General features: G+C 31.7%; 2 protein-coding genes and 1 long non-coding RNA gene across 4 annotated transcripts; 1 reads left to right on the top strand and 2 right to left on the bottom strand.

The window, feature by feature from the left end:
* Positions 1-1,385: 1,385 nt before the first annotated feature.
* LOC142222187 (uncharacterized) lies at positions 1,386-6,249 on the bottom strand. Of its 2 annotated transcripts, XR_012718272.1 has the most exons (4): positions 5,819-6,249; positions 2,180-5,757; positions 1,778-2,114; positions 1,387-1,679 (listed from the first exon to the last, which is right to left on the bottom strand). It is a non-coding gene; the product is annotated as an uncharacterized LOC142222187 (long non-coding RNA). The 2 variants fall into 2 exon arrangements; XR_012718271.1 differs by having other exon boundaries at positions 1,386-2,114; positions 5,819-6,246.
* Mcm3 (minichromosome maintenance 3) lies at positions 2,813-5,518 on the top strand. The gene is made up of 2 exons (XM_075292188.1): positions 2,813-3,156; positions 3,214-5,518. Exons 1-2 carry the CDS (start codon positions 2,813-2,815, stop codon positions 5,333-5,335), a joined length of 2,466 nt encoding a protein of 821 aa, XP_075148303.1. The 3' UTR covers positions 5,336-5,518.
* A 1,220-nt stretch (positions 6,250-7,469) lies between the features above and the next one.
* LOC142222184 (peroxidase-like) lies at positions 7,470-23,734 on the bottom strand. Its single transcript, XM_075292187.1, has 8 exons — positions 23,501-23,734; positions 22,862-23,418; positions 15,398-16,106; positions 11,688-11,853; positions 11,439-11,612; positions 11,179-11,377; positions 7,801-7,906; positions 7,470-7,733 (listed from the first exon to the last, which is right to left on the bottom strand). Exons 1-8 carry the CDS (start codon positions 23,566-23,568, stop codon positions 7,661-7,663), a joined length of 2,052 nt encoding a protein of 683 aa, XP_075148302.1. The 5' UTR covers positions 23,569-23,734; the 3' UTR covers positions 7,470-7,660.
* Positions 23,735-24,063: the final 329 nt, after the last annotated feature.

Here is a 24,063-nt window from a genome sequence, read left to right as displayed (position 1 = left end):
TTGGTCCATATCGGTCCATAATTATATATAGCCCCCATATAAACCGATCACCAGATTTGACCTCCGGAGCCTCTTAGAAGACCAAAATTCATCTGATTCAGTTGAAATTTGATACGTGATGTTAATATATGGCCTCAAACACCCATGCAAAAATTGGTCGATATCGGTCCATAATTATATATAGGCCTCATATAAACCCATCCCCAGATTTGAACTCCGGAGCACCTTGGAAGAGCAAAATTCTTCCCATTCGGTTGAAATTTGGTACGGTATGTTAGTATAGGGTATCGAACAACCATGCAGGAATTGGTTCCTATCAGTCCATAGTAATATATAGCTCCCATATAAACCGATCCACAGATTTGACCTCCGGTGCCTTTTGGAGAAGCAAAATTCATCCGATCTGGTTGAAATTTGGTACGTGGTGGTACCATTGATATTTAACAACCATGTGAGTTGAAATTTGTGGATGACAGTCTATCGTAGAAGTTTCTACGCAATCCATGGTGGAGGGTACATAAGATTCGGCCTGGCCGAACTTACGGCCTATATACTTGTTTTTATTTCTTGCAATTGACCACGAACTTCGTTGCACAAATAAGTATTGAAAACCACATGGTTTTTTCGTTGCATTTTAGGGTAGTGTTTTGTCAAAGTTTTCTCGTATTATCTTCAAAACCTTTTCAAAGATTTCGTCAACATTTTGGCAAATTGGAAGTAATTCGCAAACAATTTGAAGATGTATTGAAAATGAGCTATTTCAAGTCAAGTTGAATTTATGTTGAAAATTATATTTACCCTCAAACTGAAAAGTTGTTGCATTTGAAAAACGCTCATCCTGTGTTTATTGGGAAGTATGAAATCCACTACGAGCAGACCCAATAAACACAAACGTTTGAAAAATACTAAAATGCAATAATTTTTCAAACATTTTTTCAAAGGATTAGGGTAATATTCAAGTTGAGAAATTGTTGAGAAAATCGCGTTCTCAACAAAAAACAGACATTACCCTCAATAGTAAAATTCAACACATCAGCAATAATTTCTCAATTGTAATCCCCAAATTGCAATGCATCGTTACTTAATAATTTCTCAAACAGTTTTCAATGTGAGACAAATTAAAAATTAATATTGTTGCGAATATTTTCTAACCACAATTTGTATGAAATTCAATCCCATTTCTAACTGAAAGTCAACGCTAAATTTCTAGGGATTTTGTATAATTTATTAATTTTTTTTCGGTAAAAAATAGAATAGTATTACAAATAACATTAATAATATATAAAAATAATAATATAATACCAATCAAAACATAATTATCTTATTTAACTATTAATAAATAAAACTATCAATACAACTTTAAATATCTTAAACATTTTTACATGTGTAATTCGATTTCCTCCATAATGTTGGTGTCACATAACTATTAATTAATTAATTAATTATTAATTAATATGCTGGCAGTTTGAAATAATTACTATCGAGGAACTTGCTGGCCTGCGTGTTGTAATAGATTCCAGCAAGAGCAATTCACAAAATAAGAAACTGATGGCGGGATGTAAATTGATGTAATGCACATTTTCATCCAGAAGTTCTTGATATGGGAATTGTTGCACTTTGAAAGTTTTCTGGAAACTTTTCCTTGTTGTTTATTTCATCATTTTTTCATCGGCCAACATCTTCCAAGAATATAGCATCCAATGATTTTAGTTTTGTGCAAACAATCGAGTTTAGTGATTTCCATTAAGTTTTCATTTCACTTTTTATTTTGACTTACCAATTATAGTTAGCTTTTTGGATTAATTCCAGTCTATTGTCCAAAATATTTCGTATTTTTGTATTTCTTCCAACTGACCCACAAAATTCGATTTCCTCAAGAACGTTGGTGTCGCAAAATGGTTATAAAATTCATTAAAATTCCGGCAATTTGCAACTAACGTGCTGGCCAGAGAGTTAGAATAAATTTCTAGCAATATGAATTCACAAAATAACAAATTGAACCGATGATGCGATGTAAATTAAACTATCGATGTGATTTATCATCCAGTTGGTATGTGAAAGCATAACCAGCCTCTTAATTTTTCCAAGCAGCAGCATCCAAAGATTTTAGTTGTCTGCAAAGAGATTTGAGTTTAGTGACTTCCTTAAAGTTTTCATTTCGTGTTTTATTTTTACTTACCAATTATTATAAAATATTTTAAGAAATTTCAGTTGATTATTGATTATCAAAAAATTTCCACATTTTTTTATTTCTCCCACGAACTTCGTTGCACAAAGTAGTATTGAAAACCACCATGTGGTTTTTTCGTTGCATGTCATGGTAGTGTTTTGTCAAAGTTTTCTCCAATTATCTTCAACACATTTTCAAAGTTTTCGTCAATATTTTGGCGGTTTGGAAGTGATCCGCAAACAATTTGAAAATGTATTGAAGATGACTTGTTTCAAGTCAAGTTGAATTTATGTTGAAAATGATATTTATCCTCAAACTGAAAAGGTGTTGTATTTGAAAAACGCTCATCCTGTGTTTATTGGGGATGGTTATTTCTGCTTTACGTTATCCACTACTTTACTTTTACGAGTGTCAGTGGTTGGCTGTACTGCTAAGTGACATTTACGCTTGTGTTTTCCCGCCAAACAGTTCATTGTATTGTTTGTGTTGTTGCAACAACGCTGTTTCATTTGTTTTGTGAAGGGTTTTTTGTGCATTCGATTCATTTACTATTACTACAATTAAAACGCTTGAAGCGTGCACATCAACGGAACTGGTTTCATATTGTTTATAATCTGTGCTATATTTACATTGTTATTTTAAATGGCTGAAGCAGAGCAATACATCAAAGACATACAACGTGAATATGTTGATTTCCTGGACGATGAGGAGGACCAAGGTATATATTCTGGTCATGTCAAAGACATGATTGCTGAGAAAAGTACTCGTCTGATCGTGAACATAAATGATTTAAAACGAAAGAATCCCCAGCGGGCTATGGGATTGTTGAGCAACGCCGCTGAAGAGCAATTGGCATTTGGTCGAGCTTTGAAAGAGTACGTTTCTACAGTAGATCCCAGCTATGCCAAAGAACATGAAGAATTTTTTGCCGGCTTTGAAGGATGTTTTGGAAATCGTCATGTAACTCCCCGATCTCTTACCTCTATGTAAGTTTTAGTGCGTTGCAAGTTTATACTGTTTATTTACTTTTATGTGTTTCTAAGATTTCTGGGCAATATGGTTTGCGTGGAGGGTATAGTAACAAAGGTTTCCCTCATTCACCCTAAAGTTGTACGTTCCGTTCATTATTGTCCGACTACACGAAAAGTTTTGGAAAGGAAATATACGGACATGACATCATTTGAGGCTGTTCCATCGAGCTCAGTGTATCCCACAAAAGATGAAGATGGCAATTTATTAGAAACTGAATTTGGCCTATCGGTTTATAAAGACCATCAGTCTTTGACTATACAAGAAATGCCTGAAAAGGCTCCCGCAGGTCAATTGCCACGATCAGTGGACATCGTTTGTGATGATGACTTGGTGGACCGTTGTAAGCCAGGAGATCGAGTTCAAATCGTTGGCAGTTATCGATGCCTCCCAGGAAAGCGAGGAGGTTACACATCTGGAACTTTCCGTACAATTTTAATAGCCAACAACATTTCACTCCTTAGCAAGGAAAGTAATTTGGACATTAGTCGTGAGGACATTATTTTATGTAAGAAGCTTGCCAAGAATAACGATATTTTCGAATTACTTTCCAAAAGTTTGGCTCCCTCTATACACGGTCATGCATATGTAAAACAGGCTATTCTTTGTCTTTTGCTTGGAGGAGTTGAGAAACTGCTACCGAATGGCACCCGTTTGCGTGGTGACATTAACGTGCTACTAATTGGCGATCCCAGTGTAGCCAAGTCACAGCTACTGCGCTACGTTTTGAATACGGCACCTCGAGCAATTCCCACTACTGGTCGCGGTTCTAGTGGTGTTGGTTTAACTGCTGCTGTAACAACAGATCAAGAAACAGGAGAACGTCGTTTAGAAGCTGGTGCAATGGTTTTAGCAGATCGTGGAGTTGTGTGTATCGACGAATTCGATAAAATGAGCGACATCGATCGTACTGCAATTCACGAAGTCATGGAACAGGGTCGTGTAACAATTTCAAAAGCTGGTATACATGCTTCTCTTAATGCCCGTTGTTCAGTTCTGGCAGCAGCTAATCCAGTGTATGGACGTTACGATCAATACAAGACCCCTATGGAAAATATTGGCCTTCAGGACTCTTTACTGTCACGTTTCGATTTACTTTTCGTAATGCTCGATGTCATAGACAGTGACATTGACCAGATGATATCCGATCACGTTGTGAGGATGCATCGCTATCGCAATCCCAAAGAAGTCGATGGCGAACCACTGTCAATGGGAAGTTCTTATGCCGATTCTTTATCGTTCAACACAAATGGCAACGAGAAGAAAGACACCGACGTTTATGAGAAGTACGATGCTTTGCTCCATGGAAAATCCCGCAAACGTCACGAAAAGATTTTGTCCGTGGAATTCATGAGAAAATACATACATATTGCCAAATGTATGAAGCCAAAATTGAGCGAGCAAGCCTGCGAAGCCATTTCCAATGAATATTCCCGTTTGCGGTCACAGGAAAGCGTACAAAACGATGTTGCCCGTACACAACCAGTAACAGCTCGTACATTGGAAACGCTTATCCGTTTGTCTACAGCTCATGCTAGAGCACGTATGTCAAAGACAGTAACCGCTGATGACGCTCAAGCTGCAATAGAATTGGTTCAGTACGCCTACTTCAAAAAAGTTCTTGAGAAAGAAAAAGGCAGCAAACGTAGACGTGCCGATGGTGCATCTTCAGATGAGGAAGCTGATAATGATAATGCTACTGAAAGATCACCATCTCGTCGTAGTAAACGGACGCGAGTCGAAACCACACAAGATCCAGGTGTTGATAGTGACGATGAAATTGAAACTCCACAGCCAGATGCTGGTGATCTCACACGTCGAGACACCCGTCGTTCGTTGCCCGCCAAAAAACCTGCCGCAAATGGTACTTCTCAGTCGGAATCAATGGATGCCACATCAGCTGCGACACCCACACCTGCATCTATAACAGATGAACGTTTAGGCGTATTCAAGAATAACCTTCAACGTCTCTTCCGCGAAGCCCGCGAACAAAGTCTCTCGTTGGCTCGCATTACTGCAGCAATCAATGAGAACAACATGGAACCGTTCTCAGACGGAGAAATAGAAGCTGCAGTACATCGTATGACAGAAGATAATCAAATTATGGTGGCCGATGGCATTGTATTCCTTATTTAAAGATCGAATTTGCGGAAATTCATATACTACACATACATTCATTGAATCGGTGACTGAACCGCTCTTTCGCCACAAATGTTTTTTTTTTATATTACTACATATTTTTATGATTTCAACGTTACTTGTTTTGAAAATTTTCTTCCATTGGATTTTAATAAAATGTTTTACTTTGGAAAATTCGTATTTGCATGTTTTGCTTGTTATTTGTCATGTTCGGCCATTTTTGTCATCAATTTATCAATGTCATGCTACAGGATATTGGAATTTATGGGAAATATTTAATGCAAAAGGGTTATCGTTATATCAACAAAATTTTGATTCTATTTATCGAAATGGTGGATCCACTTAGTGAAGCTTTGAAATGTAGAAATGTCAGCGCAGCATTATGGAACAACTTTTTGGTGCTCGGTCGAAATGGGAATCTAAAGATGAGGGCAGTGAGTGATGACGTGTTTTTTGGGTGGGGGATACTATGAACATTACCTTTGCCAGCACATCTTTGGGAACACATCGAATAAGAGCGGTGAGTATGTATGTAGGGCGTATGTTGGGGAGGATGATCCATTGGAAAACTAACTACTAACTAACTACTACTGCTTCGGGGCCTTGTCCAGCTTTAAAGTAAATTAGGAAATTGGTCAATGGCACTGAGTTCATGGAATAAAAGATGGATAGAAGAAGTTAGACGAATATTGACATATATGCCGTCATGAGTCATGGAAACTTGGATCCTCTTTTCAACCTAACTTGTATTCAATGGTATACGAAAAAACAATATCGTTATATTAAAGTCATTAGTTTTTTTTAAAGAAGTATAATGAAAGGTTCTGACAATATATCGTTTGTAAAAACGAGCTTCGACACGACTGTACACCCAACAAAATTTGTTACTAGACACAGAACAAGTATGCTAAAACAGAAGACAATGTTCTGAAAAAGTCAATGAGTTCTGATGAGCAGACAACATTTAGGCCCGAGTTTCCACGAAATGAGTAAATCAATAATTGAACGCTTGTGCCCTCAAAATAAAATCCTGTGTCCACTTCTAGTCCAAATGATCCATTGGCACCTTTTTTATGTCACGGAATAAAGAGGGGCGAAATTTTCTTTTTTAAGTTTTGACAATTCGATGTATTTTTTTTATTATGTAGAAATAAAAAAAATCATGTAAACGTTTATTGTAAACATGAATTATTATACTGAATAGATTTCAAAAACATTTGGTTAAATTTCCCACCACCCACCCACTTCAAAGCTTTCGTCCCCATCCACGTAAAGTTATCTCCGAATTGGGAAAAATCCCCAAAACTGGCAACACTGGTCATAACTAAATGAAACTGGATTTTAAGGATACAACAACAATTCTAACGGCAATAAAGACCGGCTCCTCGTAGCTTACTATGTTTTATGTTAGCCTGATACCAATGCCGGCTGTTTTTGTTAAAATTTTATTCTACTTGTAAACAAGCTCGTATGAAGCTTTATTGGGTAAGATGAAGGAATTTTTTGTATCATTGAGTTATTGAAAAGCCAGCATTTTTACCAGGCTAACATAAAAACTAAACCATTGCAAAATGGAAAAACACAACTAATGTTGTCGTTAGAATTGTTGTTGTGCTTTGATAACTAAATGAAACTGCATTTTAAGGACACAACAACAATTCTAACGACAACATTAGTAGTGTTTTTTCTTTTTGCGACGGGCTCTTCGTACCTTACTATTTTTTATGTTAGCCTGGTAAAAATGCTGGCTTTTCAATAACTCAATCATACAAAAAATTCCTTCATCTTACCCAATAAAGCTTCATACGAGCTTGTTTACAAGTAGAATAAAATTTTAACAAAAACAGCCGGCATTGGTATCAGGCTAACATAAAACATAGTAAGCTACGAGGAGCCGGTCTTTATTGCCGTTAGAATTGTTGTTGTATCCTTAAAAACCAGTTTCATTTAGTTATCACCAGTGTTGCCAGTTTTGAGGTTTTTTTCCCCAATTCGGAGATATCTTTTCGTAGATGGGGACGTTACCACGACCGGAAACACTAATAAATTTCACTAGCATTATTAACGATCGGTTTATATGCGTGACCATTTCCAATAATCTCTTAACTTTCTGCAAGCGAAGAAACGAGTATTTGTTATGTGTCTTTTAAAAACCATTTTTTTACTTTATTTGTTTTTAACATTTTTTGTATATTTATTGCTATCATTATATCTAATATAATAGTCTATAAATAAATTAACTTAAAACTATACAAATAAGGTATTGAATCACAATATTTACAAAATTAGCTAAACTAAAATTAATCCTTAATAATTATTTCATTAGTAACCAGGTTTTTCTTGCCATAGCCTAAGATTCAACTGTGGTATGGATTTACATGGCACCAGACCATTTCTAGGAGAGGAAAAATAATATAATTAATTATATAGTACATTTTATAAACCCATAGTGCATTACTTACATCTCATCGGGGAAGACGAAGACATTCGGTTGTATACATTTCAGGTTAAGGGAGTTTGCACAAAACAATCCAGCCGTGCTAACTTTACGGATTTCAGCCAATTGTGCTGCAAAGAAAAAAAAATAATAATAATGCCATTAATGATTTCGAAACGCTCGTCTTTCGGCTGGTTTGCATTTTCCAAAATTTTTATGGCGAACAATGGTTGTGTCCAGTCTTATTTGCCCCTAATAAAAATTCTTTCAAGCCAAACAAATCGTCTAAGTGGACTTTTTGTAATTGGCTAATCTCCTATAGTTAATTTTAAAAATCAGTAATTGACTTTTAAAATAGAGGAAATTGACAAACCGACATTATAAGTTGTTTAAACTTTACTTGTTATTTTGGCTAAAATCTGCCACAATTTTATGACGCAAAAATCCAAAAGTCGACTTTAAATTATAAAATTTGAATATCACTATTTATCTATATATGAGAGGTACTCCACCGCCTTCAAAGTGAATATTGCACTCATAGGAAGAAGGTTACTGACAAAAGCAAACACTGACTGTTTTTCAGAGGACAAAAACTGCTATTTTAGCATTTTTTGCTAAAACAGCAAATAATCGGTCATTTTGGAAAGGCAGACATACACCTGAAAAGTCAATAATTTGCTGAATTTCTTTTCATACTATCTGATAATATAATTACTTTTTTACGATAAACCCAAAAACAGTCGAATGGTACAAATTGGACCTTTAAAAAACTTCAAAACTTTTTTCTATAAGTGTACACTAAAAATGCGGCCAGCAGAAACATTTGTCCTGGACCACAAAATCTCAAAATCTGATCTACAAAAGCCTGATTATAATTCACTTACAAATGATAAAGGTTGTTGCCAAGACAAAAAATTGAGCTACTTCAATTAATGCAGTGTAATATTTCAACAGAGATGTTTTTTCAAAACATTTTAGCGAATACATTTGCTAATATAGCAGTATTTATTTATTATTTCAGCAGAGAAAACTGTTTGCTGTTTTAACTAACGGATGTTTGTTGAAACAACTACATTGTTTCCATTTTTCAGCAGACAAAAACTGTTGTTTTATCAAACATTTTTGATTTTATGCACTACAACATTTTTGGGTGTAAATATATTTAGGGCCATTTAGGTGCCAAAATTAAATGTTTTCAGCCCATAATTCAGGCATTTTTACATTTAGATGCTGAAACAGAAAAATCTGATGAAAAAGGGAATGGAGTCACTGTTTGCTGAAATAGCAAACATTGTCTGCTCTTTTTATACTCGTTTATAGTAAAACATGTTTTAGGGCTATCGTAACCAGGACTGTGGAGTCGGAGACTTGGAGTCGGAGTCTGAAGCCGGAGTCGTAAAAATTTTGCTCGACTCCGACTCCGGCTAAACTACATTTTTTAAAACACTTCACATTTTTGTAACTAAAAAAGTTTTTACGCAAATTAATTTCCATTGCGTTATTCATTTGATCACTGTACGGTATGACTGCAAATGAAAAGCAACTTCCAATTACGGAATGTAACATAATAGGAAATTTTCTAGAATGTTAGACTGGCAGATGGGCTGAATCGATACATTTTAATGCCCACCATCATAAAAAATTATTTCTATAGAAAATTTTGTCAAAATTTTATTTCTATAAAAAATTTTGTCAAAATTTTATTTCTATAGAAAATTTTGTCAAAATTTTATTTCTATAAAAAATTTTTAGTCAAAATTTTATTTCTATAGAAAATTTTGCCAAAATTTTATTTCTATAAAAAAATTTTGTCAAAATTTTATTTCTATAGAAAATTTTGTAAAATTTTTATTTCTATAGAAAAATTTGTCAAAATTTTATTTCTATAAAAAATTAGTCAATATTTTATTTCTATAGAAAATTTTCTTAAAAATTTTATTTCTATAAACAATTTTGTCAAAATTTTATTTCTATAAAAAATTTTCTCAAAATTGTATTTCTTACTGATGCTCACTGATACTCACTGCTAAGACGAAAACTTGTAAAACTCAAATTTTCCTATACCTCTAATTCATATTTATCAACTGATGAATCACAAATGCATTTATGAAAAATTGCCTAAATATTATTAATATAGATGTCTGACAAAATATTGTCAAAATCGGGTCAGTTTTATATATTGGTTAATGGGAACCTAGGTTAGGTTAGGTTAGGTTATGTGGCAGCCCGATGTATCAGGCTCACTTAGACTATTCAGTCCATTGTGATACCACAGTGGTGAACTTCTCTCTTATCACTGAGTGCTGCCCGATTCCATGTTAAGCTCAATGACAAGGGACCTCCTTTTTATAGCCGAGTCCGAACGGCGTTCCACATTCCAGTGAAACCACTTAGAGAAGCTTTGAAACCCTCAGAAATGTCACCAGCATTACTGAGGTGGGATAATCCACCGCCGAAAAACTTTTTTGGTGTTCGGTCGTAGCAGGAATCGAACCCACGACTTTGTGTATGCAAGGCGGGCATGCTAACCATTGCACCACGGTGGCTCCTAAAAACTGCACCACGGTGGGAACCTAAAAAAACTTTATATAAAGCACTCAACAAATTTGAAGGATTTGAGATTTTATCGAAATGTAGATTTAAATACAAAGTTGTGCAGGGTATATTATAGTCCGCCCTGCCCGACTTCAGACTTTCCTTATTTGGTTTTTACTAAAATTGTGTTTCGTCCCATAACGTTAGATTTAAATTTTAAGTACATAGATTTTGTAGAAGAGTATACAATTTTGTCTAAGTCGGTTCAGATTCAAAATCATGCATATGGGAATATAAACCTTTTATAGTTCGTATCAATAATTTTGGTCCACAATGTGTTGAAGGGTATAATACAATGAGCCCCGTCTGATTTTGAACTTTCTTTACTTGACTATAAATACATATACTGACTGTTGGTACAATATATCGATTATTGGTAAAATAGATCGATCCACTTTATGGTACCCCCACAATAGAACTACAAATTAGTGGTATTAAAATGAGATTTAATTATATTACCCGCAGTCGACTCCGGAGTCGAGGCTGATGAAAATGCTGGAGTCGGAGTCGAGCAAAATTGGCTCGACTCCAAAGCTCTGATCATAACGCAATAAAAACAATATATTAAGAATATATCTTGTATTTACTCAAAAATCTAAGGCCTAACAAAAAAATAAATGTTTGCTGATCTCATTTAGCAGCTTTGAAACATATAAGAGGACAGAAATATACGAAAAGCTATTTTGGGTTCATGAAAATATTTTGGTTAATAACGACTGCCGATACTAGCAAACCTTTTTCTATAAGTGCAGTCGTACTTTATTTTTTGCCTACAGTACTCGTAGTAACTTTCAGTATTCGAACTTACCTGGTGTAAAACCCGATCTCTCATCACTATGTTCGAAGAAGAATCTATCCGATGTACGTGTTTTTAAGAATTGCTTTGTCATAATACAATGGAAAGTTGGTCCAAATATAGAATTCGGTAAATGTTGTTCCAAAGACCCACCGATATTTAGATCAACATCATCAGGAGAATCATAGAACTTCCGCAATAGAGAAATTTTCTAAAAAACAGACTAAACATGTTATAATTTTTCGCATACTTAATTTTATTTTTCTTATTACCTCGAATGAAATTTCCATGCCAAAACCGGACCACCTATATGCTCTGCGCAGACCACAATATTCTCTATAATCATTGTAACTGGCTAAGGCAAAATCACGACCACGTTGTATGTCTACAGCCTTTAAGTCAACACCAAATTGTTCGACACCATTTCGATCTAAATAATATTTGATCTATATACAAAATAAAATTACATTACATTTCAGCTATTTGAGTTTGAGTACTTAGTTGACTCTAGCCGGCCGTACCTCTTTATCCAAATTATCGTCGGCTCGCTTCTGTAATTGTGTAATTAAACCCCTAACCAAATCATCAAAATTATCACCACTTTGTACAAGATCCAGAGTTTCCTCTCGCTTAAAATAGTCACTCAAACGGAATGTTGTATTATGGGAACGATCTGGCGAGACCAACCTGAAAATGTATTTAAAAAAAAAAACAATTATTTATTATTATTTATTTATTGTTTATTTTAATCATACAGTAAATGTATGATAAAAAAGAAAAGGGAAAAGTAGCAAAAAACAATATAAGATGTAGTATTATTTTTTCTAAAATAATGTATGCAAAATTTAGTTTTAGCTTCTACTAATTTTTAGTTAAAATGAAAATTTTAATTTTATTATTTTTTATTTTTTTTCTACCACAAAATTGACCTAACACAACAATTAAACATTTTTTATAGAAAATTTTGTTTATAGAAAATTTAGTTTTTAAAATTTTCATTTTTTAGTTCAAATGAAAATTTTAATTCATTTTTTTTTTAATTCTATTATATTTTATTTAATTTTTTTCTACCAAATTGACCCAACACAACAATTAAACATTTTTTATAGAAAAATTTGTCAAAATTTTATTTCTATGGAACATTTTGTCAAAATTTTATTTCTATATAAAATTTTATCAAAATTTTATTTCTATAGAAAATTTTGTCAAAGTTATAGTTCTATAGAAAATTTTGTCAAAAATTTATTTCTATAGAAAATTTTGTCAAAATTTTATTTCTATAGAAAATTTTGTCAAAATTTTATTTCTATAGAAAATTTTGTCAAAATTTTATTTCTATAGAAAATTTTGCAACAATTTTATTTCTATAGAAAATTTTGTCAAAATTTTATTTCTATAGAAAATTTTGCCAAAATTTTACTTCTATATAAAATTTTGTCAAAATCTTATTTCTATAGAAAATTTTGTCAAAATTTTATTTCTATAGGAAATTTTTGTAAAATTTTGTTTCTCTAGAAAATTTTGTAAAAAAATTTATTTCTATAGAAAATTTTGTCAAAGTTTTATTCCTATAGAAAATTTTGTCAAAATTGTATTTCTATAGAAAATTTTGTCAAAATTTTATTTCTATAGAAAATTTTGTCAAAATTTTATTTCTATAGAAAATTTTGCAACAATTTTATTTCTATAGAAAATTTTGTCAAAATTTTATTTCTATAGAAAATTTTGCCAAAATTTTACTTCTATATAAAATTTTGTCAAAATCTTATTTCTATAGAAAATTTTGTCAAAATTTTATTTCTATAGGAAATTTTTGTAAAATTTTGTTTCTCTAGAAAATTTTGTAAAAAAATTTATTTCTCTAGAAAATTTTGCAAAAAAAATTTATTTCTATAGAAAATTTTGTCAAAAATTTATAGAAATAGAAAATTTTGTCAAAATTGTATTTCTATAGAAAATTTGGTAACAAATTTATTTCTATATAAAATTTTGTCAAAATTTTATTTCTATATAAAATTTTGTCAATATTTTATTTCTATAGAAAATTTTGTCAAAATTTTATTTCTATAGAAAATTTTGTCAAAATTGTATTTGTATAGAAAATTTTGTCAAAATTTTATTTCTACAGAAAATTTTGTCAAAATTTTATTTCTATAGAAAAGTTTGTCAAAATTTTATTTCTATAGGAAATTTTTGTAAAATTTTATTTCTATAGGAAATTTTTGTAAAATTTTATTTCTATAAAAAAAATTTTCAAAATTTTCTCAAAATGTTAATTCTATAGAAAATTTTGTCAAAATTTTATAGATATAGAAAATTTTGTCAAAATTGTATTTCTATAGAAAATTTTGTCAAAATTTTATTTCTATAGAAAATTTTGTCAACATTTTATTTCTATAAAAAATGTCAAAATTTTCTCAAAATGTTAATTCTATGGAAAATTTTCTCAAAATTTTATTTCTATAGAAAATTTTGTCAAAATTTTATTTCTATAGAAAATTTGGTCACAAATTTATTTCTATATAAAATTTTATCAAAATTTTATTTCTATATAAAATTTTGTCAAAATTTTATTTCTATAGAAAATTTTGTCAAAATTCTACTTCTATAGAAAATTTTGTCAAAATTTTATTTCTATAGAAAATTTTGTCAAAATTTTATTTCTATATAAAATTTTGTCAAAATCTTATTTCTATAGAAAATGTTGTCAAAATTTTATTTCTATAGGAATTTTTTGTAAAATTTTATTTCTCTAAAAAATTTTGTAAAAAAAATTGATTTCTATAGACAATTTTGTCAAAATTTTATTTCTACGGAAAATTTTGTCAAAATTTTATTTCTATAGAAAATTTTGTCAAAATTTTATTTCTATAGTAAATTTGGTCACAAATTTATTTCTATATAAAATTTGGTCACAAATTTATTTCTATATAAAATTTTGTCAAAATTTTATTTCTATAGAAAATTTTGTCAAAATTTTATTTCTATAGAAAATTTTGTCAAAATTTTATTTCTATAGAAAATTTTGTCAAAATTTTATTTCTATAGATAATTTGGTCACAAATTTATTTCTATATAAAATTTTGTCAAAATTTTATTTCTATAGAAAATTTTGTCAAAATTTTATTTCTATAGAAAATTTTGTCAAAATTTTATTTCTATAGAAAATTTTGCAACAATTTTATTTCTATAGAAAATTTTGTAAAAAAAGTTTATTTCTATAGACAATTTTGTCAAAATTTTATTTGTATAGACGATTTTGTCAAAATTTTATTTCTATAGAAAATTTTGTCAACATTTTATTTCTATAGAAAATTTTGTCAAAATTTTATAGAAATAGAAAATTTTGTCAAAATTGTATTTCTATAGAAAATTTTGTCAAAATTTTATTTCTGTAGAAAATGTTGTCAACATTTTATTTCTATAAAAAATGTCAAAATTTTCTCAAAATGTTAATTCTATGGAAAATTTTCTCAAAATTTTATTTCTATAGAAAATTTTGTCAAAATTTTATTTCTATAGAAAATTTTGTCAAAATTGTATTTCTATAGAAAATTTTGCAACAATTTTATTTATATAGAAAATTTTGTCAAAATTTTATTTCTATAGAAAATTTTGTCAAAATTTTATTTCTATATAAAATTTTGTCAAAATCTTATTTCTATAGAAAATTTTGTCAAAATTTTATTTCTCTAAAAAATTTTGTAAAAAAAATTATTTCTATAGAAAATTTTGTCAAAATTTTATTTCTATAGAAAATTTTGTCAAAATTTTATTTCTATAGAAAATTTTGTCAAAATTTTATTTCTATAGAAAATTTTGTCAAAATTTTATTTCTATAGAAAATTTTGTCAAAATTTTATTTCTATAGAAAATTTTGTCAAAATTTTATTTCTATAGAAAATTTTGTCAACTTTTTATTTCTATAGAAAATTTTGTCAACTTTTTATTTCTATAAAAAGTTTTGTCGAAATTTTCTTAAAATGTTAATTCTATAGAAAATTTTTTCAAAATTTTGTTTCTATAGAAAATTTTGTCAAAATTTTATTTCTATAGAAAATTTTGTTAAAACTTTTTCTATCGAAATTTTTGTCCACAATTTATTTCTATAGAAAATGTTGTCAATTTTTGTTTGCTATAGAAAATTTTGCCAAAATTTTATTTCTATAGAAAATTTTGCCAAAATTTTATTTCTATAGAAAATTTTGTCTCTTCAATATCATATACTTACGAAAACCATCCAGGGATTTGATTATGAGCATAACGAAAAGCAGCTCCTGCATTTTCTGCATACGCAGCTGGATCTATAGACTCATCATAATCATCCACATGATCGAAGGGCTCCACACTATGTATCAATCCACTTTCATAACTATGTTGTAGACCCAAGAGTAATGGTAACCAATCATAATAGGATATCTTCTGGTATTGAGCTATATTGATTTTTCGTGCTACTTGAAAGAGTTTCTCATCGCTATAATGGGGATTTAATCGAGCTAAGATTTTGGCCAAGCGATTATGTTCTCTAACGAAAATAGTATGAATAACAGCCAGGATAGGAGTCAACTGGTTCCGTTTGTCAGGAATATTATAGCAATGATCAAATTTTGATCCACATTCTTCTCCATTGATGTTCGATATTATGGGTAGAAATTGTTGTTGATTATACCATGCAGTTTTTAAAAGACCTCCTTGATATGTACGTATTTTAAGATTGTGTTCTACAGAATTTCCATAAATTGATGACAAATCGACGAAGGCTGTTGATTTGGAAATTTTCTCAGCATATCCTAGACCACTTTTTGGGCATGATATATCGACATCACTTAAACTACGAGCAAAATTCATACAGGTTTTACCTGTTGCCAATGTTATAGGACCATGTCGATGTAATGGTATGGTATAACAAAATTTGTTGTTTGGATTTTCGCAGCAATCCCCTAAAATTGAGAAAAAATTATGTAGGAATAAATTTGTTCAAATCTTGGTGTATTTTTAAAGTTCCTAATATGGATTATAATCATAATATGAATTAAAAAATCGAAACAAATCGTAGTTGACTATTTTCAATTATTGAACTCGACTAATTGAGTTTTGATGTTTTTCATCAAATGTGAACATGTTTAGCGCAAGCTCCATGTTTAGCGGAACCTGATCGGACCTAGACAACGTGAGTGTTTTTTGATTCATTCGTGAAATTAATTGATCCAATTAACTTTTTAATTGTTTGAATTACAAAAGTACACTGGTAGAAAAATGTTTCGTATTATTAACGAACGGGCTTCGTTGATTATTTTTCGTTAATATTACGAAATTTTTCGTTATAAGAACGAAAGTGATCGTTAATACAACGAAATCAATCGTTAAAAGACAATTTTGTGTTTTGGTTTTTCGTTATATTAATGAAACACGTTTCGTTAATATTACGAATATTAACTTTGTAATTTTTTCAAGAATTAGAATAAAAAAATTTTCCAAGATGAAATTATTATAAACATTTGCACATAGAGAGTAACTTTTGGAAACTTTTAAACTAAACAGTCGTTTTATATACTCTGAAACTGGAATTGAAAATTTCATTTATAAAACGAAATCGATCGTTAATATAATGATATGGCTCGTTAAAAAATAAATTTTAAATTGTTATATTTCGTCATATTAATGAAATATGTTCATTAATAATACGAATGGGAGTTTGAGTATTTCTGCCTCTCCTTACTCTCTCTCTCTCTCTCTCTCTAAAACGTCTCTTCATACTCTCTCTAGCGTGTATGTAATTGGTACATACACATCTTAGTATGGCAATAAGCACATGTGTGCGTCTTGAAAAACAAACGGTAAAAAGTTCAACAGAAAACTTGTCTGATGGGCAAACATTAACAACATTTACGTTCTTTTCGCTGAAGAGTGCACACGCTCATTACAGTTTCGTTGTGAATAATAAACATAGATGGGTGAGGTGAGTTAAATTGGTGTTTTTTGTATATTCGCAAGAAATATAGTGTACATTTTTAATCTTTAGTGAAAATGCCCCGGGGAAGTGAACTTTCAGATGAGGAAGGCGGAACAATTACGGTGATGAACCTTGGTTGCACAAAAATTGGATAAATGGACACGGTGATACGATTATCATTTTTTGATCTTAGAAATAAGAGGCTTTTTTTTCTTAAGTGACAGTCACAATATATGTTTATTATATTACTTAATTTATCATTATATATTATTTCTTACTGTAAACCATATTTCAAAGATCTTAACAAAAAATAATACACTACCAATTACTACACTCAAATGCGCTAATTGGTTGGGTTTCATTAATATAACGTTTATGTTCATTTATACAACGTTCGCCTTTCATTCATACAATGAATAATTTTCATTCATACAACGTATAAGCTGCACCCATACAACGAATAAATATCATTCATACAACGACTAATATTCGTTAATACAACGAAAAGGCTACGTAATAGCAACGTAATTATTCGTTAATACTACGAAATGTATTCCACAAAGTGTTTCGTAAATATAACGTAAAATTACGTTGTTATAACGAAATGCTACGTTGGCTGACTTTTAATGAAGAATTTCGTTAATACAACGTAGAAATTCATCGTATTAACGAAACTTTTTCTACCAGTGTAATAGAATAAATAATAGAACTAATTAGAAAAAAATATACACCCATAGAAAAAATCGTGAACGGTGTGAACGTTTCAAAACGACCCGTTCATGAAAGTGAATCAACACACATTGTTAGCTCTTTAAATACTAAAAATGGAAAAGAGAAATGTTCACAATTTTTTAATCCTGCACGATATAATTGTTATTAATACTGATTAACATGTTTTCATTTTTATAGTAAATTTACATTACAAATTTATCTATTTATACATTCAAGATTTTTTCCGCTATCGCGTCTCGAACCGTCACACACTGGGGTAATTGACACCCAAAAGTGTGATTAAATCAGCCAAGCTACTCAAGAACGCAATATATATTTTTTTAGTTAGGAAACAGTCATTAACCAGAAACGTCATAAAATCATTTACTTTAATGTAACTTTATTTTTTTTCCTTAAAATTAATGAAATACATATCCAATACAAACATAAGAAACGGTTGTTAATTTTTCTTTTTAGGATAATGTAGAAAATGATGATATGGAAGATAATGATGATTTTGAAAACAAAGAAGAAGATTTTCGCGCAAAATCCTCCCTGAAACGTTTGAAGTCTTTGACGTAAAGGGTGATACGGTCAAAATTTGGTCAATATAAACTTGACGTATTTCTTTTAATTTTGCATTTAAAAAACCTGAACACCCCTCATTTTGAAGGTGTGTGTGTGTAGCAGCGTTGCCAATTTAGCTTTTTTCCCGCTAGATTTGGCTTTTTTTGAAGACGTTTAGCGGGGAAAAAATGCATTTAGCTTTTAGCTTTTTTTCTGGCTTTTTTCATGACCCTTTTAGCTAATTTTGGCTTTTTTTATTTTCGACATGTTCCTATTGAAATATGGATAAAGCTTCGTTTTTATCTAAGCCTTGCTGCCAGAATAAGGTTTTCCACATATTTCAATTCCTTATATAAACTGTCAGTAAATTATTAGGAATATTAGCATTTGACTCGTTTATCCTTTTTATTTTATTATAATTTGGTTATAATAGCATTTGTGAATTTCTCTTCTTCAATAGCCGATAAATTCTTTTTGTCCTTATAGTTAAGTGATTCAACTTAAAAATGGGTATTTTTTCATGAAAGAAGGCTAGGGCCAATTCTAAAAAATTCTTAAAATTAATGAAATAGTCTTTAAATTTGTGGAGTTTTTGTATCTTGACCACAAACCAAAATAGCGTTCAAAAATAGAAGAGATTTTTCAACATTTTATTTTAAAAACGTATACATAGAATAATTTCTACTTAAAGTCGAGTCTGAATTTGGAAATTTAAGTTGTCGTTAGCACGTTTTTAAAGCACTGTGATAGCTCATGAAGAAAAAGCTGACAAAACGAATAAATTCAAATTTGACTCGGAATCAATACCAAAATCATTAGTGTACAAAATCTTTGGAACCGAACATAGAAATAATTAAGGAAATAAAGTTTTGAATGTGGTATTATTTTTTTAACATCAAAAAAATGCAATGAAAAAATTCGTAGTGATAGGATCAAAACAAATCTGATATATATTAATGGAATGGATTTACATTTACGAAAATTAGACAACAATAGGTTTGTATGGGAAATCTTCGAATAAAAGTTATTCAATATAAACTTGCAAGACAGTTAGAATGGGTTTTATTCTCATGGGTAAAATTAGGAGAAGTGTACACGTTCACGAATTTATCATTAATTCAGTTAAAACGAAATATATTGATATTTTCTTATGCAGTTCTATGTGACATTGTGCAATATATCACACATTGGACTTGTTGATGATTAACCAGCTGACAATTGCAAGTTTACTGGGAAAAATGTTTTTACTAGGAAATATAAACGAAGGACTTCCAGTAAAAATTTGTGATAGTAATCAAAATGTATCGAGTATGCAAACAGAGCTAATATGACTTAAATTTTCTTACAGTCTCACAGAAATTGAAATAAAATGAATACAATTAAAATAATATGCATTTTAAGTGAAATAAAGCCTTTAAGTTTGTTAAATTTCAATCAAAAATGTGACTTTTGATACAAAACATTTTAGCTTTTTTTCTAGCTATTTTTTAAAATTTTTTAGCTTTTTTTGGACAAATCTAGCGGTTTTTTGTGAAACAATTCTGGCAACGCTGGTGTGTAGAATGTTGCTCCTATTTTGATTTTGGAATTCACTCTTCAGTTGTCAAAATGCCGTCCAATCAAGAAGAGCAGCGTATCAAAATTTTGCTCGCGCATCGCGAAAATCCGAGCTACTCGCACGCAAAACTGGCAAAATCGCTAAAAGTTGCCAAATCAACCGTACAAATGTAATTAAAGTGTTTGGAGAAGTTTGTCGCAGGCAGGAAGTCTGGATCGGGGGGAAATCGAAAACCGGAAGCCGGTGAGACGACAAAGAGAGCTGCCGGTAGTTTCAAGCGAAACCCTAACCTCTCTCCGAGATGCCGCAAATAAGCTGGGTGTATCGTCTACAACCGTGCATCGAGCCAAAAAACGAGCCGGACTATCGACTTACAAGAAGGTAGTGACTCCAAATCGCGATGATAAACAAAATACGATGGCCAAAGCGCGATCCCGGAGGCTGTACACCACGATGCTGACGAAGTTTGACTGCGTGGTAATGGACGACGAAACCTACGTCAAAGCCGACTACAAGCAGCTTCCGGGACAGGAGTTTTATACGGCAAAAGGAAGGGGAAAGGTAGCAGATATTTTCAAGCACATAAAACTGTCAAAGTTCGCAAAGAAATATCTGGTTTGGCAAGCCATCTGTACCTGTGGCTTGAAAAGCAGCATTTTCATAGCTTCCGGGACTGTCAACGAAGAAATTTACGTGAAAGAGTGTTTGAATAAACGTCTGCTGCCTTTCCTGAAGAAACACGGTTGTTCCGTACTGTTTTGGCCGGATTTGGCATCTTGCCATTACGGTAAAAAGGCCATGGAGTGGTACGCCGCCAACAACGTGCAGGTGGTTCCCAAGGACAAGAACCCTCCCAACACGCCAGAGCTCCGCCCAATTGAGAAATACTGGGCTATTGTCAAGCGGAACCTAAAGAAGACCAAAAAAACTGCTAAGGACGAGCAGCAGTTCAAGGCAAACTGGCTTTCTGCGGCAAAGAAGGTGGACAAGGTGGCTGTACAAAATCTGATGGCAGGTGTCAAGCGTGAGGCCCGGCAATTCGGATTTGGAAAAGCGAAAGCCTAACTGAATATTTTTCCTGAATTTTATACTAATTGAACATGAAAAAGAAATTTAATTTGATTTTTTAAATAAACGATTTAACCGATTTACACGCGTTTTCCCTTGACCAAATTTTGACCGTATCATCCTTTACATATATTAACATATTTCTGTTTTTATACCCTTCACCACTACTGTGGTACAGGGTATAATAAGTTTGTGCATTTGTATGTAACGCCAAGAAGGAAAAGACTGAGACCCATCGTTTAGTATACCGATCGTCTTAGAATTAAATTCTGAGTCGATTTAGCGATGTCCGTCTGTCTGTCTGTCTGTTGGTGTATTTTTGTGTGCAAAGTACAGCTCGAAGTTTTAGTCCGGTTGTCCTAAAATTTGGTATAGGGTCCTGTTTCGGCTCAAAGACGATCCCTATTGATTTTGGAAAAAATCGGTTCAGATTTAGATATAGCTGCTATATATATTTTTCACCGATCTGGTCATAATTGGCGTGTATATCAACCGATCTTCCTCAAATTCCGTACATCCGAATATTTTATGAGTCTCGAAAAACTTGCAAAATATGAGCCAAATCGGTTCCGATCTAGATATAGCTCCCATATATAGCTTTCGCCCGATTTACACTCATTTGCCCACAGAGGCCAATTTTTTGCTCCGATTTAGTTGAAATTTTGCACAGGAAGTAAAATTAGCATTATAGCTATGCGTGTCAAATTTGGTTGAAATCGGTTCAGATTTAGATATAGCTCCCATATATAGCTTTCGCCCGATTTACACTCAAATGACCACAGAGGCCAATTTTTTGCTCCGATTTAGTTGAAATTTTGCACAGGGAGTAGAATTAGCATTGTTGCTATGCGTGCCAAATTTGGTTGAAATCGGTTTAGATTTAGATATAGCTCCCATATATATGTTTTTCTGATTTCGACAAAAATTGTCAAAATACCAACATTTTCCTTGTAAAATCTCCAGTGCTTTGTCGAATAGTTGAAAAAATGACTCTAATTTTCTTAAACTTCTAATACATATATATCGAGCGATAAATCATAAATAAACTTTTGCGAAGTTTCCTTAAAATTGCTTCAGATTTAAATGTTTCCCATATTTTTTACTAACATTGTGTTCCACCCTAGTCCATTAGCCGACTTAAATTTTGAGTCTATAAATTTTGTAAAAGTCTATCAAATTCTGCCCAAATCGAGTGATATTTAAATGTATGTATTTGGGACAAACCTTTTTATATAGCACCCAACACATTTGACGGATGTGATATGGTATCGAAAATTTAGATCTACAAAGTGGTGCAGGGTATAATATAGTCGGCCCCGCCCGACTTTAGACTTTCCTTACTTGTTTTACTTGCATTTTTTCAGTTGCATGGGCATACAAAAAAAAAATTATTTTTTTAACAGATGCAAGTATGGGCAATTTTTTTTTTCGTTAACATATCACTTACATTTGCTGTTTCAAGAAAAAAAAAATACACATCCACTGAATTCAGTGGTATTCACAACTATATGCCTACATATATACCTAAAGATACCATTGACTTTTTTCCAATTATTTTTTCACACAGTGATGCAGAATTTTGTTCTCTTTCGAACGCTATCTTCGATTTGAATTTTTGAATTAATCACACAAATCGGTATGAAATACCCCAATGTGCATTGTGATACCACTTTAACTGGAAATATTTTGGTGATATTTTTTCTCTGTAATATATGACAAGGCACCAATGTAAACGCCATTTTTTTTGAAAGTATATAGAAATAATCCATATGCACTTAAACCGAAATTTCTTCTATTTCATGTTATATTTTCAAAAAATTATATTTGAAATCACTTACCAACCAAATGACCACTACCCATGAAGTCGCTGATGTCATGGGCCACAAATTGACCCCATACCATTGTAAGCATAGTCCTGAATTTATCCATCGACGTTTCATCTCCATATAAAGATAACGATAGTAGGCGTGGATTGGGTAGGGCAACACCTTTTACAGACTTTGGAGGTGTGTATTTACCATCACCATAATTTGGTTGTAAAATACGCGAATATCTTGAAAATGCCATGCCGTAGCCGGGATAAGCCAAATTATTGCAAGAACCATCATAGCTTCGATAGTACAATGACTCATTTCCACATCTGCGTGGTGGGAAAGCACATTCGAATTTTGAATTTCTTTCGATGAGGCTATTGAATGCGGTATCAGCATAACGAACGTCATCAAGATACGGCCTATGAGCATTCCCATGCAGTAGTTTTTGATCGTAGAATAAATTGTCTTCTGGTATGGGTTTAGCGAAATGCAGATTGTCTGAGAAATGTTTTGGATATAAACCGAAATCGCCATCAAGCATATTTGTTGCTAATTCATGCAGTTCTCCACCACCATATGGACTGTGAATTATTAACAAATTATTAATTGTTTAAAGTACAATAAACTCAACTCCACACACACACCCACTTGGGACACACTTACCATCTGAGCTGAGAACTTAATTTTATGGTTGTAAACAAGACGAACCAACAACTTGTGGGCCAGTGCATCGTCTCAAGATTATGATCAATGTTAAACGAATGCAAATATTAATGTAATTATCTCTACTCTACTGATATATCTTATATAGACTTTTCATCTCTTTGTCTTACTTTTGATGTAGAACCTAACCTAGTAGCTTAGGTAAAGATTCTACGGCAATAGTTTGAGCTAATCACGTCCGACATCTATGCGGAAAAAGACCGGCCGGTGGTTCCATACTATGGGGACCTTCAGATTTTTTTTTAAGTAATGGGCTAACTTTTTTTCTTGGAACTTTACTTTTTGGATTGCGTAAATTCATTCGAGTTTTACACTAGACAACGAAACAAATTTGACAAATGGAAGTGAGTTTATTGTTGAAGTTTTCGCATAAAATTCATGATGGTGGTTGTTGGGATTTTAAATATGAACAAATAAGAGAAGATAAAGAAAGACAAAATAAATAACAAGAGTTAGACATTTAAACTTATAAATCCGGTGCGAGGAAGCGAGCTGCCTGTACA

Source organism: Haematobia irritans, chromosome 1 (genome assembly GCF_050003625.1).
Source record: "Haematobia irritans isolate KBUSLIRL chromosome 1, ASM5000362v1, whole genome shotgun sequence".
NCBI classification, from domain to species: Eukaryota; Metazoa; Arthropoda; class Insecta; order Diptera; family Muscidae; genus Haematobia; species Haematobia irritans.
This window is presented reverse-complemented; position numbering and strand designations above follow the sequence as displayed.